Raw genomic sequence first — 16,368 nt, forward strand, 5'->3', positions numbered from 1 at the left:
ATGAGCTTCAAGAGGTAGTCACCTGAAATGGTTTTCACTTCACAGGTGTGCCCTGTCAAGTTCAATAAGTGGGATTATAAATGGGGTTGAGACCATCAGTTGTGTTGTGCAGGAGGTGGATACAGTACACAGCTGATAGTCCTACTGAATAGACTGTTAGAATTTGTATTATGGCAAGAAAAAAGCAGCTAAGTAAAGAAAAACGAGTGGCCATCATTGCTTTAAGAAATGAAGGTCAGTCAGTCCGAACAATTGGGAAAACTTTGAAATGTCCCCAAGTGCAGTCGCAAAAACCATCAAGCGCTACAAAGAAACTGGCTCACATGAGGACCGCCCCAGGAAAGGAAGACCAAGAGTCACCTCTACTGCGGACGATAAGTTCATCCGAGTCACCAGCTTCAGAAATCGCAGGTTAACAGCAGCTCAGATTAGAGAACAGGTCAATGCCACACAGAGTTCTAGCAGCAGACACATCTCTAGAACAACTGTTAAGAGGAGACTGTGTGAATCAGGCCTTCATGGTAAAATAGCTGCTAGGAAACCACTGCTGAGGACAGGCAACAAGCAGAAGAGACTTGTTTGGGCTAAAGAACACAAGGAATGGACATTAGGCCAGTGGAAATCTGTGCTTTGGTCTGATGAGTCCAAGTTTGAGATCTTTGGTTCCAACCATCGTGTCTTTGTGCGGTACAGAAGAGGTGAACGGATGGACTCTACATGCCTGGTTCCCACCGTGAAGCATGGAGGAGGAGGTGTGATGGTGCTTTGCTGGCGACACTGTTGGGGATTTATTCAAAATTGAAGGCATACTGAACCAGCATGGCTACCACAGCATCTTGCAGCGGCATGCTATTCCATCTGGTTTGCATTTAGTTGGACCATCATTTATTTTTCAACAGGATAATAACCCCAAACACACCTCCAGGCTGTGTAAGGACTATTTGACCAAGAAGGAGAGTGATGGGGTGCTGCGCCAGATGACCTGGCCTCCACAGTCACCGGACCTGAACCCAATGGAGATGATTTGGGGTGAGTTGGACCACAGAGTGAAGGCAAAAGGGCCAACAAGTGCTAAGCATCTCTGGGAACTCCTTCAAGACTGTTGGAAAACCATTTCAGGTGACTACCTCTTGAAGCTCATCAACAGAATACCAAGAGTGCGGAGCAGTAATCAAAGCAAAAGGTGGCTACTTTGAAGAACCTAGAATATAAGACATATTTTCAGTTGTTTCACACTTTTTTGTTCAGTATATAATTCCACATGTGTTAATTCATAGTTCTGATGCCTTCAGTGTGAAGCTACAATATTCATAGTGATGAAAATAAAGAAAACTATATATATATATATATATATATATATATATATATATATATCTTGCTGTAAGACTTGGGAACTTTGTAATAGTTGATTATTATTGATAGAAAAAAGATTTTCACTGCAGGATTTGGCCTTTGTTGTATTAGTTTTGAAGAGGGTTGTGCACTGATGCAGAACATGGTAGTTTCCCAGCTTACACTCAGAGAAAATACATATAATTATTTTAAGTTTAGCATCTCATACTTTCTTCAGTTTTTGTTCCTGTTTCATCCTGCATTCAAATTTCTGTGAAGTGCTGTATTGTTTGCCTTGTACAGAGAGTTATGTACCACCTGGACTGAGGTTGCTGAGGTTGCCCACCCCTTACACACCATCTGACTTCAAAGCTGGCATGTCAGTTGTTGTATGCAGGGACATTGCTTGCACAGAGTAAAATAGGTATTAGGGAAATCTGTTTTTGGTGAAAAACTCACTTTTATCACATCTGATTTGGTGAATTCAGGGTTGTACACTGAAGAAGAGCACCTTTGAGAGTAAATTACAGAAATTGGTTGGATTTCTTATTGCAAATCTCCATCTCTAGTAGAAACAAGACTGCTCACTCAGTTTAAAATTTCTCCTTCTCTGCTCTGTCTGGCTGGGTCTGCCTGTGCTCTGCCTACTGCAGGTAGGTAGTACAGATCATTAAATGCATCCTGTCCCCATGTCCCACTGGTAATTAGGAGGTAATGGAGCCCTGGCACTGAGAAACCTGAGTCCACTGAGCTGCAGCCAGAGTGCTTCCCTGGCCAGGACCAATCTGATACAGAGGCTGCAGCTTGTTACACGGTTCCGACCAATCAGAAGCACCAAATGGCAAGGACAGGACGCACCTATCGTCCCCCAATGTCTCTAGGGGCTGAAATGCATTATTTTTATTTTGTTGCGGCTTTGCACTTTGTTTTATTGATTATTTGTCCTCCATGTATGTAGCTTAGGTTTTTAAAGACGCTATAGGCCTGTTTCTATCATGTACAACTTTCTTTTATGATTTCTGAAAAAGTTATAATTCAAACATGTTATTCTGTTCCTCGACTAAATTTAACATCATTTCTCTTTACTTTTTGTCTCTAGTTGTTTAACACAGGTTAAATTGTAGGTAAAAACATATTTATTAATGTTAAGTTGAATAAATGTTCTCAGATTAAAGGTTTAATTTTTCTAAGATTTGCAGCGAGAGGTTATTCTTCTGCAAAAGGGGATGAATTTATTTTTAAGGTTTTTGCTCTCCAGGTGAAGGTGGAGGAGGTAGATGAGGATGCAGCAGAGGATGAACTGGAGGAAGAAGAAGAGGAGAACTGGGAGAAAGCCCTGTCTGTGGAGCGCTTTGGAGACATCATCGGAGATTCAGCTTCCACCAGCGGGGACCGGATGGGCCGACACTACACGGAGAAAGACTTTGAGTGTAAGCCAAGCCACCTTGGGCAGTAGATGGGACTTACAATTACAGTTAAACAATGGAACAAACTATTTATATGCAAACATGCAGCATTGCAATTTTCTTTCTTTTCTAAAGGTTTTATTCTAAAGTGATAATGCAAAGTAATTACCATGAGTACCAACATTTTAAATGTTCCAGATTTAGCTGCACAAGTCATTTTTCTGTAGTTCTTGCAAGGCTGATTGCATAAAAATGAACAAACTACTAAAAATAAAAATATGTTTTTAAGGGAGAAACAGAAATCTGCCAAATTTTTTCTTTCAAATGGTAAATGGATTTAACTTGTATAGCGAGTTTGTAGTTATGATAACAACTCAAAAAAACTTTTAATATTAGAAGTCACCCATCTGCAAACACACAAACACACATTCATACAGATTTATGGATTCATGGATCAGTGGGCCTGCAGGGGGTCAGTGTTGTGCCCAAAGACACTTTACAATGTGATGGTTGGCAATCTAATGATTCTCATCTGAGCCAAAGCTGCTCCAGCATGAATTAAAAATAAAAAGTGACTTGATGGTGGATGATGCTGCTGAGCAATGCAGAAACCACAGAAAACGGCTGAGGCACTGGCTGCTATGATGATTCCCACCTTGGATGATGGTGCTGGTGGTACAGCACCACTCTTTTCATCAGACAGGCAGAAGGAAACACAGACAAAAAGTTTAGCCTCAAACAGTCAGTGAATGAAAACTATAGGTTGTATAAACAAGGTTTGAAACACAGTGTCAGAACCGTGTCTCTTCAGTGTTTTATGTAGGAAGTATGAGCGGTTCAAGAGAGACTTCAGAGCTGAAATCTAAGAAATTAAAGTTAAGCTGTTTCTCTCTGCACCCTGGGCTGATTTGTTCTAGCAGTGGAAGACACACAGGGTAAAAGCTTTTAAAATACAGATGATCTGATGTTCGTTCGTTCGTTCGTCATCTTCCGCTTATCCAGGACCGGGTCGCGGGGGCAGCAGACTCAGCAGAGACGCCCAGACGTCCCTCTCTCCAGACACCTCCTCCAGCTCCTCCAGGGGGAGCCCAAGGCGTTCCCAGGCCAGCCGAGAGACATAGTCCCTCCAGCGTGTCCTGGGCCGTCCCCTGGGCCTCCTCCCGGTGGGACGTGCCTGGAACACCTCCCGAGGAAGGCGTCCAGGAGGCATCCGGTATAGATGCCCGAGCCACCTCAACTGGCTCCTCTCGATGTGGAGAAGCAGCGGCTCTACTCCGAGCTCCTCCCGGATGGCCGAGCTCCTCACCCTGTCTCTAAGGGAGTGCCCGGCCACCCTACGGAGGAAGCTCATTTCAGCCGCTTGTATCCGTGATCTCGTTCTTTCGGTCATGACCCAAAGTTCATGGCCATAGGTGAGGGTAGGAACGTAGACCGACCAGTTGAGAGCTTTGCTTTTCGGCTCAGCTCTCTCTTCACCACAACGGACCGGCACAGTGCCCCCGTTACTGCAGCAGCCGCACCGATCCGTCTGTCGATCTCCCGCTCCATTCTTCCCTCACTCGTGAACAAGACCCCGAGATACTTAAACTCCTCCACTTGAGGCAGGAACTCCCCTCCAACCTGAAGAGGACAAGCCACCCTTTTCCGGTCGAGTACCATGGCCTCGGACTTGGAGGAGCTGATCCTCATCCCAGCCGCTTCACACTCGGCTGTGAACCGCCCCGGCGCATCTGATGTATAAATTGTAAAGTCAGTCAGTCAGTCAGTCATTTTCTACCGCTTATTCCATAGTGGGTCACGGGGGAGCTGGTGCCTATCTCCAGCTGTGTACGGGTGAGAGGCGGGGTTCACCGTGGACAGGTCACCAGTCCATCGCTGGGCAACACACAAACAACCACACACACACACACTCATTCACACACCTAAGGGCAATTTAGAGAGACCAATTAATCTAACAGGCAGGTCTTTGGAGTAGCCGGTGTACCCGGTGAGAACCCACGCATGCACGGGGAGAACATGTCAGGATAGGCGCCACGGAGAACCCCGGAATGCAGACAAGCAGGCAGCATGACGGTAGGTGAAAAGATTTAATCATGGAAAAAACAAAAACTCACTCACAGGAGGAGGCAGAAACAAAACAGCAACAGGCAGGTGAGTCAAGCATGCATGATCCGAAAAAACAAGGTGACATGAAATGTTTCCCCATGAGTAACAGAACAGGGAGCGTGAACCAGGTGAAGCCAGAAGACAGATTAGCTAGGTGCAGGTGAACCAAATAAAGTTGATTGACAGGAGAAAACAAAACGTGGCCGGAGCAGAACAGAAATCCAAGGATACAAACAAATAGAAATATAACTAGAAAAACATGAAACTAAAGCATAACCAGATCCAAAAAACCCAACTTGACAAAACATGAACAAGAAGACAAAAACTAAAGCATGACCTGAAGCACGATTCAAAATCTATCAATAATAATAATAATAATAAGAAGAAGAAGAAACCAAAAACACCTACAAATCATGACAGAACATGCGAACTTCATGCAGAAAGATCCCCGGCCAGGAATCGAATCCAGGACCTTCTTGCTGCAAGGCAACAGTGCTACCAACTGCGCCACCGCGTAAGGCTAAGTTGTAAATATGGAACTTAAATTGTGGGTATAGAAAATAGTAAAAAACATAAAGTTCAGTATTTCACAGGATCAAAATACAGAAATGTGTGTCATCAAACTTTAACATATATGATGAATGAAAACAATCTTACAATTTAACCTGCGATTGTTTAAAAACCACAAAACTAATCAAAATGCTAGTTTAGTCTGATAATGTCCAGCTTTTCATGACAATCTGAGTCAAATTTTCCTTTTCTTTCTGACAAAGTTTAATTTGGTCATTTACTTTTTATTGCTAATTACATTAAGACAGTTTACTGATGTTACCAATCACGGCACACTGTTCCCATGGAGCTGTGTGTGTTGACGTATAGTTTTTATGGAGGATTTGAGAATAATGGGAGGAAACACAGCATCCATAATACCTCCATACTTTACAATAGTTCCAATAGTACAAATGCTCCGAAACTTGTGTCACATTGTGTGGAAATAACATTTCAATGTTAATTCATTTTCTGTGGCTTTTTATGGCTACGTGGTTTAAAAAAACATCTAGAGGCTTATGAACCATTTTTTGTAAACATTTTTCATACATTTCCAAGATTTGTGTAACAAACTATACCCACAGTATGATGCTGCCACCTCTGTGCTTTACAATAGTTCCCAATGTTTCTAACTCTGTGACACATTATCATGAAGTACGCTGAGGTACTATGGTGTATAAATAAGTGTATTTTCCTGGGGAATTTCACAGATTCTTCACATCCAGTTTAACTTTTGTTTCGTAAACAGATCACAGACACACGTTTCACCATACGCACCATCCCTTATCAACCCACCTGCCCGTATTCCAGCGACAACGCAAGAGGGTGCACAGTACAGACAGAAGGCGCAAAAAGAAACGGAAGAGAAAAAAAACCTCGCTGCCCCCCTCCGATGTTACACCCACCATACACGAAGTAGACGAGGAAGAGGCGGAGTCTGACACCGAGGGACGCTTGGTGACTGCCACGCCCACAGAGTTACCCGATATCCAGCCGCAGGTAAAATAAGTCGGAGAGGAGTTGTACAAAAATATAAGTTAAGTGGAGTGTTGACAGAATGAGGTTGTAAGGAGTTCTTTTCTCTCTTCTCACTGAGCCTCCTCTTCCTCTTAGTTTAGTTTTGGGAGCCAAGAGGAATTGGAGGAACCCCTACCACCTGCTACTGTCCACATGGAAAACGAAGAACATCCTGTTTCAAGCAAAGCAGCTGTCACTCTAATAAAGGAAGCAGCACGTAACAGGAGAGTTGTTGTCAGTGGAGACGGTGAGAAGATGGTTGGAGGAGAAGCACCTGGCACAAGGTGGGCTCCTAAATCATCCTAGGTAGTTCTGTGTGAAGGGGCTACAGAGTCAACAGCTCATCCACAGGTTTCCAACACAGCATTGATTTAAACTTGAATAGAAGAAGACAGCTTTGTTTGAAAAGTTCCTCGTCTCTCCTCCACTATATTTTGCTGAGGTATGAATAACCTAAAATTATTCATACCCCTGGCAGCCTTAGATTTAAAATTATGTTCATTCAACCAACGTGTTTGTTTCTGGTTGGAAATGTGACAAATGTGACAAGCTGCTCTCAAAATATAATAATACAATATAAAGGGAGTACTGATTTGAATCATGTTTTAAATATTTACAATATATTACACAATATATCTACAGTTTGATACAAAATGGCATGTTGGAAATTATTTATACTCTTCTCAATAACCACTGAAAATATCTTTATTGGCATTACAGCAATCAAAGTCTTTTTATAACTGCTAAGCAGCTTGTTTTCATGTTGGTATTTTGAGGGTTTATGTTTGACTTGGAGCTCTAAGTCTTTGAAGTTGGAAGGCCCCTTGTCATCACCCTAATCTTTAGCTCCCTCCACTGATTCTCAATGAGATTCAAACCTGGACTTGAATGTTGAAGAAACATGTTGATTACTTTGGGGTATGAATAGTGTTAGACTTAGATTATTCATGCTACGTATGAAAAGCTAAATATTATTTAAGACCAACTCTTTTTTTAAGAGTTGTAGCATTTGTGCAAATAGTAAATAATGTCATTAGCTACTTAGTTGGAATACATCTCACTTTTTATCCTGTCGTTTGCAGCCTGCAGCATGTTTACCTTTGACAAAACTGTTTTAATGGTTTCAGGACTCTTTTTTTTCCTGAGTCTCATAAATCATCTGACTTGAAATCCCAGACCAGAACTGCAACATTTCGAATTGTAACAGTCATCACAATATCAATGTGTGCAATACTGCAATGGCAAAAATAAAACCTACCCGTTGTCTGAAAGGCTATTTCAGTACAGCACGTACATTAAGTAGCACATTTGTACCGGTTAACAATTAGCAGGTCTTGCATTTATTTATATTTTCATATATATTGATATTTACTGATGTGCTCATGGAAAAAAAAGTGGGAATCCAATCCAAATCCAAACCGAACGTTCCGTTTTTGAGTTTGTGGTTTCTCCTCTGATAACAATAAGCTGTATGATAATTTCCTATCACTAGTCCAAAGGGAATAGTGATAGTGATGATGATACTATCCTATTCTAATAATTCTTCCACTTCAGCTCACACCTGCTTGTTAGAAATTATAACTAAAATGAGCATCAGAAGAGGAAAGCCCACACCAGGTATTAATGATCTGTTCTGCATTCAGGGGTTAATTTTGGTTTTCTAATTAGAAACCAGATATTTTCTGAACAACACAGATTATAAAAGTCAGAGCTGACATGACAGAGAATGTTTTCTTCTCACCATGAAACATGAAACATTTTCAAACAGTAACAGTTTTATTAGGAAGTTAATCATTAAACAAGCATTTATTGCTCATTAATGAGCGATGAGTGCAGCTCTATAGGCCTCTAGAATCCACTGAAGGCTGTTCCATATTAAAAAGCCCAGCTGGGTGGCTTAAATGCAGAACCATCAGAATATGAATAATTTGGTGATGCTGTGAATTATGCATAGAGTTTGCTGCCAGGAGGTCAGGCGCTCCATGGTGATTGGGTTATTTGTCTGTGCTGATGCCCTGCTGGATAAAAGTGCAGAAATAACCATCATCATGCCTGCTCGGTCAGAAACGTGTTGCTGTGTTTGAGTGCGTGCAGCCGAGGATGACTCAGAGGTTTGGTGAGATGATCCGAGCTGAGGGAATGTTCACAAGCCCTCTGCTGGTAAAGTTATAGTATTACAATCCACACTGCAGGACATGCATTGTTAACAGAAAACTCTTATTTAGTCATTTTAAATGCAACATAATGCTGATATCAGTTAGCCAAAAACACTGAAACAGAAATAAATTATTTTTCGAGCTTCTTATGTAACAGATACTGAACCATTTTCCCTTTACTATTTCTGGTTCTTTGTCAGTACTTCAGCAGAGTCAGAACCCTATAATTCAACATCAAACCAAGGCTGGTTACGCCGCAAGCCCATCCACCATCGGCTACTGGCCGCCCAGCGCAGTAACTACGACCTGCGGGAGCGAATCTGCATCGGCAGCATGACGGCCCTGGAGACCGCCGTCTACCAGCAGGTGCCCACCGATGAGGCCGAAGCCCAGATGTTGGTCAGCGCTGATCTGGACGACATGAAAAGTAAGTTGCTTGATAGCTTGCTTGGTGCATCACCCTTTCTTTATATAAAGGCTAATTTAAAATATCCCAAGCTCCCATTAACGAGGGACTTTAATTGCCAAATATTGTCTTTATCAGCATTTTGTATTGAGGCTTTGGTGCCATCTACTGGCTGTATCACATACAACAAAACAAAGATGTCAAACTTAAATTGACAGAGGCCGAAACTCATTTTGAAAACATAGGACATAATTTTGCCCATTTTTAAAATGTATAAGTAAAAATAAAACGCTAGAAAAAAAAGTATTGGTTATTGTTGCAACTGTCTTGGAATCCCATAATTAAGCTAACCCACACATATCACCTCTAGTTTCCTTTGAGTTTAAAAAGACAAATGTTGCAATTAGTTTAAAGTTCTACTCTTCGTCTGAATCCATTTTCTTATCGTTTCTGCCCGAGAATGACTCCCTCCCATTATGTTTCACTTTTTATGCCAGTCCTGACAGTTTTCATCTCAATAGAGACTAACTACAGAAACACTGCTTTCCTAAAGCATCAGAGTATTTTAATTGATGTCCAGAAGTAAAAATATACAATAAAACCTGTTAAAATGCTAATGAGTTCCTGTGTGTACAGAGAAAACGAAGTTTTGGTGTCAGGATGCATTAATTAACAGTTGTTAGAGTCGATTCCCCTTCACCGGCGACCCTGCCTCTGGCCTTTCCTGCATCAACCAGAGCAGAGTAATCATTGACTGTTTAGGAGCCATCTGCACTCTGAAAACAATGGACCTGCAGCTCGCCCTGCTTCACGGGGAAGACATGTGCTGTATACTATCAGCTACTTTTTTTGGTCTTATCTGATCAAATGGGCCTAAAAAACATAAAGTATTTTGGATGAGGAAGAATGACTCATATGTATTTACTTAGGAACATGGCAACATACTCTGGGAAAACAAAGGATTTGATGCAGAAAAAAACAAGTTAGTAAAAAACAGACACACAAAGTTAACTTAATGTCAATCAGTTATTTTCTACCACTTCTTCCATAGTGGGTCGCGGGGATAGTGGGTCTCCAGCAGTTTATGGGTGGGAGGCGGGGTCCACCCTGGACAGGTCGCCAGTCCACCGCAGAGTTAACTTAATGTCTTTTGTGGAATGTTTTTAATCAATTTGTTTTTTATTGAAGTAACCATAGCATTGCTTAAATATTGGAAAAGATTGGTAGACAAGTCCATAGCCATGGATCAATAGGTGTTATGGACAGTTTCAGTGTGGATTTCATCTTCTTCAAAGAACCGGTTCTAATCAAGATGACAAATGATCTGCTGTTTCAGACTTTCTCTGCTCAATCACCCCTCTAGATCAGACTGCATCTTTCAGCGCCATCTCCTGTAGCATCATTATTAACGGTCTACCATTGGATTACATGATACATTTCTGGTCACACTCAACTTCATTCAGCCACATCCATTCTTTTATAGTTACTAATGGCGTTCCCCAGGGCTCAGTTCTCTCTGCTTTTCCTATGTTGTAACTTTAGGAAACAAACTTAATTTCCATGGTATGCTGTCCACCCCCAGCTGTTTCTGCCCACAAAATCTTCTCCCTCCTTCATCTTTGTCAGAGTTTACCAGAGACTGTAGAATTACTGCATTGTCCAAAGTAAATGAATATTAAAAGAGGATAACCAAAAAAGTCTTCAATCTCTCCTCAGATTAACAGTTAAATAAGTGAAATTTGGATACAGTTGAAGGTTCTGTGTACACTCTGATCCATGACGCCATATTATGGTCTGTCTATGGTCGGCCACGACATCCTCTTCAGACCTCAGGCAGCCACAACACAAAGATGTATAATTTTAACAATGATTTATTTACAAAATGACACTGAACAGAAGCTGGGTGTATCTTCAGGGTGGATTTATACCGAAACCAACAAGCAAAAGGAAGCTATCTGAAATATTAAACAAACTGGCCTATTTAAAGCAAATAAACCAAATGACAATAACTGACCTTTCTAAGACGAGCAGGAGAAAACTAGGATCAAAATTAAACACAGTCCACCACTACAACCTTCTCCACATAACACACAACTCTGAAGGTGTTTACAGAGGAGCTTCACAGGTAAAGGTGTGGCTGGTTGGGATGAGTAGAGGATGAATGACAGGTGGTCCACAGCAGCGTTATCTACTCGCAGGTAACCAATCCGCATCTGTATGTCTTCTGGGCCAACCAGTCACGGAGAGGCACCTTCACACTTAATTTTACATATTAAAAACATCACCTTACGACAGCAGTTGTAACACTGTTACTCCCCTTTTGCAGTCCGATTTGATCTACTACAAAAATATATCAACACATTTTACCTTGTCCAGAACCCCACTGCTCGGACTGGTCACTAGAACCTGGTGAAATGAGGACATCACTCTCGTCCTCCAACATCTTCACTGCCTCTCTGTTAAAGACCCTCCTGAAATGAACCCCCTTTAACTGCGATCTTCTTCCTGCAGCTTTCTGTTCCATCTGTTGGGCGACTGGACTTTAACTGTACTCTGGAGTGTTTTTTTACCCATATTGGGGGTAATGTTTAGCTCGCATTGTTGTACCTGTTGTGCAAGGGGCAAACCCTGAGGAGATGGGAGGTTTCCATGGAGACAGGGGGACTGTAATGGTATAGCTCTCTGTAGATCAGGAAATCTTTGCTGAACAACAAAAGAGACAATTTTCTGCTTTTTCTTTTGCAAAAAATCATTGAAGAGAGGAAATTTTCTTACAAATGAATTAAATGTACAGTATTTGACTGTATTTTGATGTTCATGGTTTGTAAATATGTTACAAAAAATGACTTAAAATGTTGACCATCTTTCTCAAAGATTTACCTAATGTTCTTTACACGGATGACATGAAATGTAGTAAAAGTGTTTCATCTTCTGTAGAACCATTTTTACTTCCCACATCTGAAGCCGTGCAAAGCTGATTGTAAGGCAGGGGTGGGCAACTCCAGTCCTCGAGGGCTGGCGTTCTGCAACGTTTAGATGTATCCCTGGTCCAACAGACCTGAATCAAATGGCTGAATCACCTCCTCAGTATGCAGTCAGGTTCTGCACAGGCCCGGTAATGAACCATACATTTGATTCTGGTGTGTTGAACCAGGGACACCTCTAAAAGTTGCAGAACATTTGCCCTCAAAGACTGGCGATGCCCACCCCTGTTCTAAGGTTTTCAAGTACCACCATACAGACAGACTGAAAGAAAAATGTAACAGAATTTGGACTTTTTCAGCTTTTGTGTTGTTTTGATAACGGCAGAAACAAAAGGGGAAAAATCCTATTCAGGGACACTGTATGTATGTTTGAATATGTATGTTACTTTTGTATCTCAGCTGAATTTTCCTAATTCCTATTCCATTAAAGTCCCCTTTATGTCTTAATTCCTAGAAGGAAAATCTGAGGTTTTTCTCCAACCCCAACTTCCAAATCCAATATGGCTGCCATGTGTTTGAATCATTGATAGCTGCATTAATAATCAGTTTATTTGAACTTCTGAGGGTTTGTAGCTCAATAAATATGTCACACACCTGACCACGTTTCCTTTAGGGTTCAAATACATAAAATGCAAACAAATTGTCTTTTTTACTAGCTTCTTTTAATAATAGTTAGCTTTTCAATGAGCACAGCAGTTAGCATGTAGCGCTGGTTTTTGCACTGTTTGCTGATCCATATTAAGACTTCAGGGGTAAATGGGTCACCGCCAACGCATGTTCTTGGTACTGGTGTCAACTTCAGTTTGTGCTAATAAACTGTACTCCTCTTTGAGTAGTTTCTGTTTGAAGCAATGATATTTATCTGTTGTCAACCGACACGTCACATGTTTGGGAAAGGTGATAGAGGCACAGTGGAAATAAAGGTCATCTGCTGTCCTCTTCTGATCTGCTCCTCCCTGTGTTTCCAGCTGCGGCTGGGATCAATGTGGACATCGTTAAAAAAGGGCGGTGCCATCATTCAGCCAACAGGCGTCTGTCACAACAGAACATCACTCATCAATACCTTCTGTTAGACTTGTTTCCATTCAAGTAATTCTGCAGAACAGCTGCAGCCTTAAACTTAGCATTTTATTCACATAAAGTCTACATTTAGGACTTTGCATCTGTCATTCAAACTTTTGGAAAAGAGTTGGATGTTTTCATAAACAAATAGAAGATCTCTTCTGATGCAAACAGGTTGTTTCTCAGAGGCCATCTCAACCTTTTAGAAATTTATTCCGTTTGTAACCTAAAAGTTTAGTTTTTAACAACTGGTCCCTGCTAACCCAAGGAGAGCAACGAGGTTCAAGAGTCGGAAACCCTGGATGAGCAGTGCGTCTGTTTGGAGAGAGGTGGGTAGGAGCAGGAACCTGCTGTGGAGATGATAGACATTGAGGGACAGGAGACAGGAGTTGGGTTTTCTGAGAAGAAGCTAACAGCTGACAACCATGGACCGGATCGCCGGAGCAGCGTCCAGAGGGGCCTCGGCACCTCAGCGCAGTACGAGCGTCAGGGTTCATTTTCTCTGGTGGACGGGTTTGAGGACTTTGAGGAGTTTGCTTTGGAGTTTGATGATTATGACCTGCTCGAGTCAATCCACAGCCACCTGGGGTCGCCGCTCGAACCCATCTGTGAGTTGTGCTTCTATGTTTGTTGATGAACCATTTAAATATTTTACACCGTTTTGCTTTCTACAGTGCTGAGTGAAAACAAAAGCAGCTTTCAATGGATGATTTTATAAATTAGGGGAAAAAAACTATTGAAATCAACTTGAACCTGTGAGAAAAAGTAATCACCCCCTAAACCTAATAACTGGTTGATCCGCACTTGGCAGCAGCAGCTGCCATCAAGTGTTTGTAATAACTGGTAATAGTCTTTAACATCACTGTGGAAGGACCTTGACCTGCTCTGCTTTGCAGAATTGGTTTAATTCAGACACACTGGAGGTTTTTCCAGCATGAATGGCCTGTTTAAGGTCATGCTACAGCATCTCAATTGGATTTAAGTCCCGACTTTGACTAGACTACTTTAAAACATTGATTTTGTTTTTTGAGTTATTCTGAAGTGGACTTGCTGGTGTGCTTTGGATCATTGTCCTCCGGCAGAACCTAGGTGTTCTTTAGCTTAAGGCCAGAAACCGGTGGTAAGACCTTCTTCTTCCTGGTTTTCTGCCAGAGATCAGAATTTATGGATCCATCAATTACAGCACATCTTCCAGGTCCTGAAACAAACAAAGCAGCCCCAGACCATCACACTACCACCACCATGCCTGACTATAGGTATGATCTTCTTTTTCCGAAATATTTAGTTTTACACCAAATGTGACAAAATACCTTCCAAAAACACTTTTGCCTCATCAAAAGAATATGATGTTTTTTGATCAATGTTAGATGGACCTTTCTGTTCTTTTGGGTCAGCAAATGTTCTGGGCCTCGGGTCTAGGTTCTTCAGTTTCCTCATTTGGGTTTGAACCATAACAGCTCATGGAAAACATTGTGTTCAGATTCTTGTTGAGTAAAAAAAACTGAATTAAGTCAAATTTCAGAGTATCTAGTTGAGTTGTAGTACTTTGTAGATTGGTACCTTTGATTGAAGAGATTCACGTGGCTGTCCTCACATTCTCACAGCAGGTCAAACGTTTGCGGATAATTACGAACACTTTCCCGCAGCATTCATTGTGATAAATCCCGACTTGTGCGTGAAACAGGCACCTCATCTTTTCTGTGCGTCGGTTTATACTTGAGGCTATAGGTGTGTAATTGAATCTCGCTACAAATGCATTTGTCTTTTGAAGGCCTCAGAAGTTTGTTAGAGAACATTAGAGAACAACCAGCATCACGGAAACCAAGGAACACAGCAGGCAGGTCAGGAAGAAGGTTGCGGGGTTAGGTTCTAAAACAGCATCACAAGCTTTGAACATCTCTCAGAGCTCTGTTCAATCCATCACCTGAACATAGAGAGAAGATGGACCAACTGCCACAAGCCATGTGCCAGAGGAGACACAGCAAACATTTGTAGAACAGCGCACAGCTACAATGAAATGGTTTAGATTAAAGCATATTCTTGTGTTAGAATGGCCTAGTCAAAGTTCAAGCCTAAATCCAACAGAGAACCTGTGGCTGACTGAAAAACTGATGTTCACAGATGCTCTCCATCTAATCAGACTGATCTTAAAAAAGGGAAATAATTAATCATTTTACTTCCACCTCACAGTTATGCACAGAATCTTTAAGGGGTATGAATGTTTTTGCAGGACACTGTGTGTCTCGACTGAAATCTCTACCTTGTCCATAGAGCGTCTTTCTTTTGACCAGGTCTTCATTGTAAAGGAGATCTTTGAACCCAATGAGACTAATCTGGTTAATCAAAGGTTATAGATAGAAATCAGTGTCTTTCAGTCCGGGTCATTGGGACGCAGAATGGTTCTGAAGAACAAAATGAAGATAAATAAGAGTACCCTTCTTGGGTTCTCCACAACCCTTCAGTTGATCAACCTTTGGTGTGTTTGTCAGGTGGTTAGTAATCCATGCAGATGTTCAGTTATTTAATTCTCACATAGAAGTCCTGACTGAATTACACTAAACGTACTAAAGACAGAACAGATTTGTTCAGATTTGAAGTCATCTTCCAGAGGCATCAAAAGATCTCAAAAGACCTGAGATATCCAAGGTTTATAATTAAAAGCACGTTTATGGGACAGTCCATGAGGAGCTTTCCTGGACCAATGTTGGCTCAGGCTGGAGAAGCTCTGTAAACCTATAGAGACAATTACATCATGGTTCTGGAATTCTCATGCAGTCTGGGAAACTATTTTTACATGACTGCTCAATAGAGCGGGAAGTTACTTTCCATGAAGTGCGGCCAGTTTAAATCATATGAGGCTCATTCATGGCCACACAAAACACAACCGAACGCTGTATCGAATGAATTGACATGGAACTCCACGGCTGCTGTTTCCTGGCTTCCCATTGATCCAGTGGCACCCATTTGGGTTCAGGGGTCAGCTGCAGCTGGAGCAGAAAGACATTTCATTGACAAACACTGTGGGTTTAAGTTCCTGTTTGGTCTCACGGAACATCAGAGCGGGAATTGAATGATCCTCTGAGAAAGTAAAAGTTGGATCTCCAACAGTGGTTTTGTTAGAAGCTGAAACTTTGGGGCTGCTGGCAGCCAGACCTGGTTTCACCAGCAGACCCGGCTTCACTTGGACAGATGTTGCAGAAGGACTGGCCTCTCGGCTGCCACTCAGCCAGATCTTCATCAGACCTTAAACATTAAAATTCAAGTCAGTGTGATTTGAACCTTAATGAGGATTTGAATCTGACAGATTATGGTTAGAATGTGGTTAGAATGACATTTCTTGTTAATTAATA

General features: G+C 41.7%; 1 protein-coding gene across 1 annotated transcript in view; it reads left to right on the forward strand.

Annotated features, from left to right (window-relative positions):
- The window catches only part of slc4a3 (solute carrier family 4 member 3), a 53,316-nt gene that overhangs the window by 11,242 nt on the left and 25,706 nt on the right, over positions 1-16,368 (forward strand). Inside the window, exons 3-6 of the mRNA XM_047370365.1 lie at positions 2,591-2,762; positions 6,142-6,392; positions 6,507-6,694; positions 8,767-8,993. Coding sequence (XP_047226321.1) covers positions 2,591-2,762; positions 6,142-6,392; positions 6,507-6,694; positions 8,767-8,993 — 838 coding nt within the window. The remainder of the gene's footprint in view (positions 1-2,590; positions 2,763-6,141; positions 6,393-6,506; positions 6,695-8,766; positions 8,994-16,368) is intronic.

Source organism: Girardinichthys multiradiatus, chromosome 7 (genome assembly GCF_021462225.1).
Source record: "Girardinichthys multiradiatus isolate DD_20200921_A chromosome 7, DD_fGirMul_XY1, whole genome shotgun sequence".
NCBI classification, from domain to species: Eukaryota; Metazoa; Chordata; class Actinopteri; order Cyprinodontiformes; family Goodeidae; genus Girardinichthys; species Girardinichthys multiradiatus.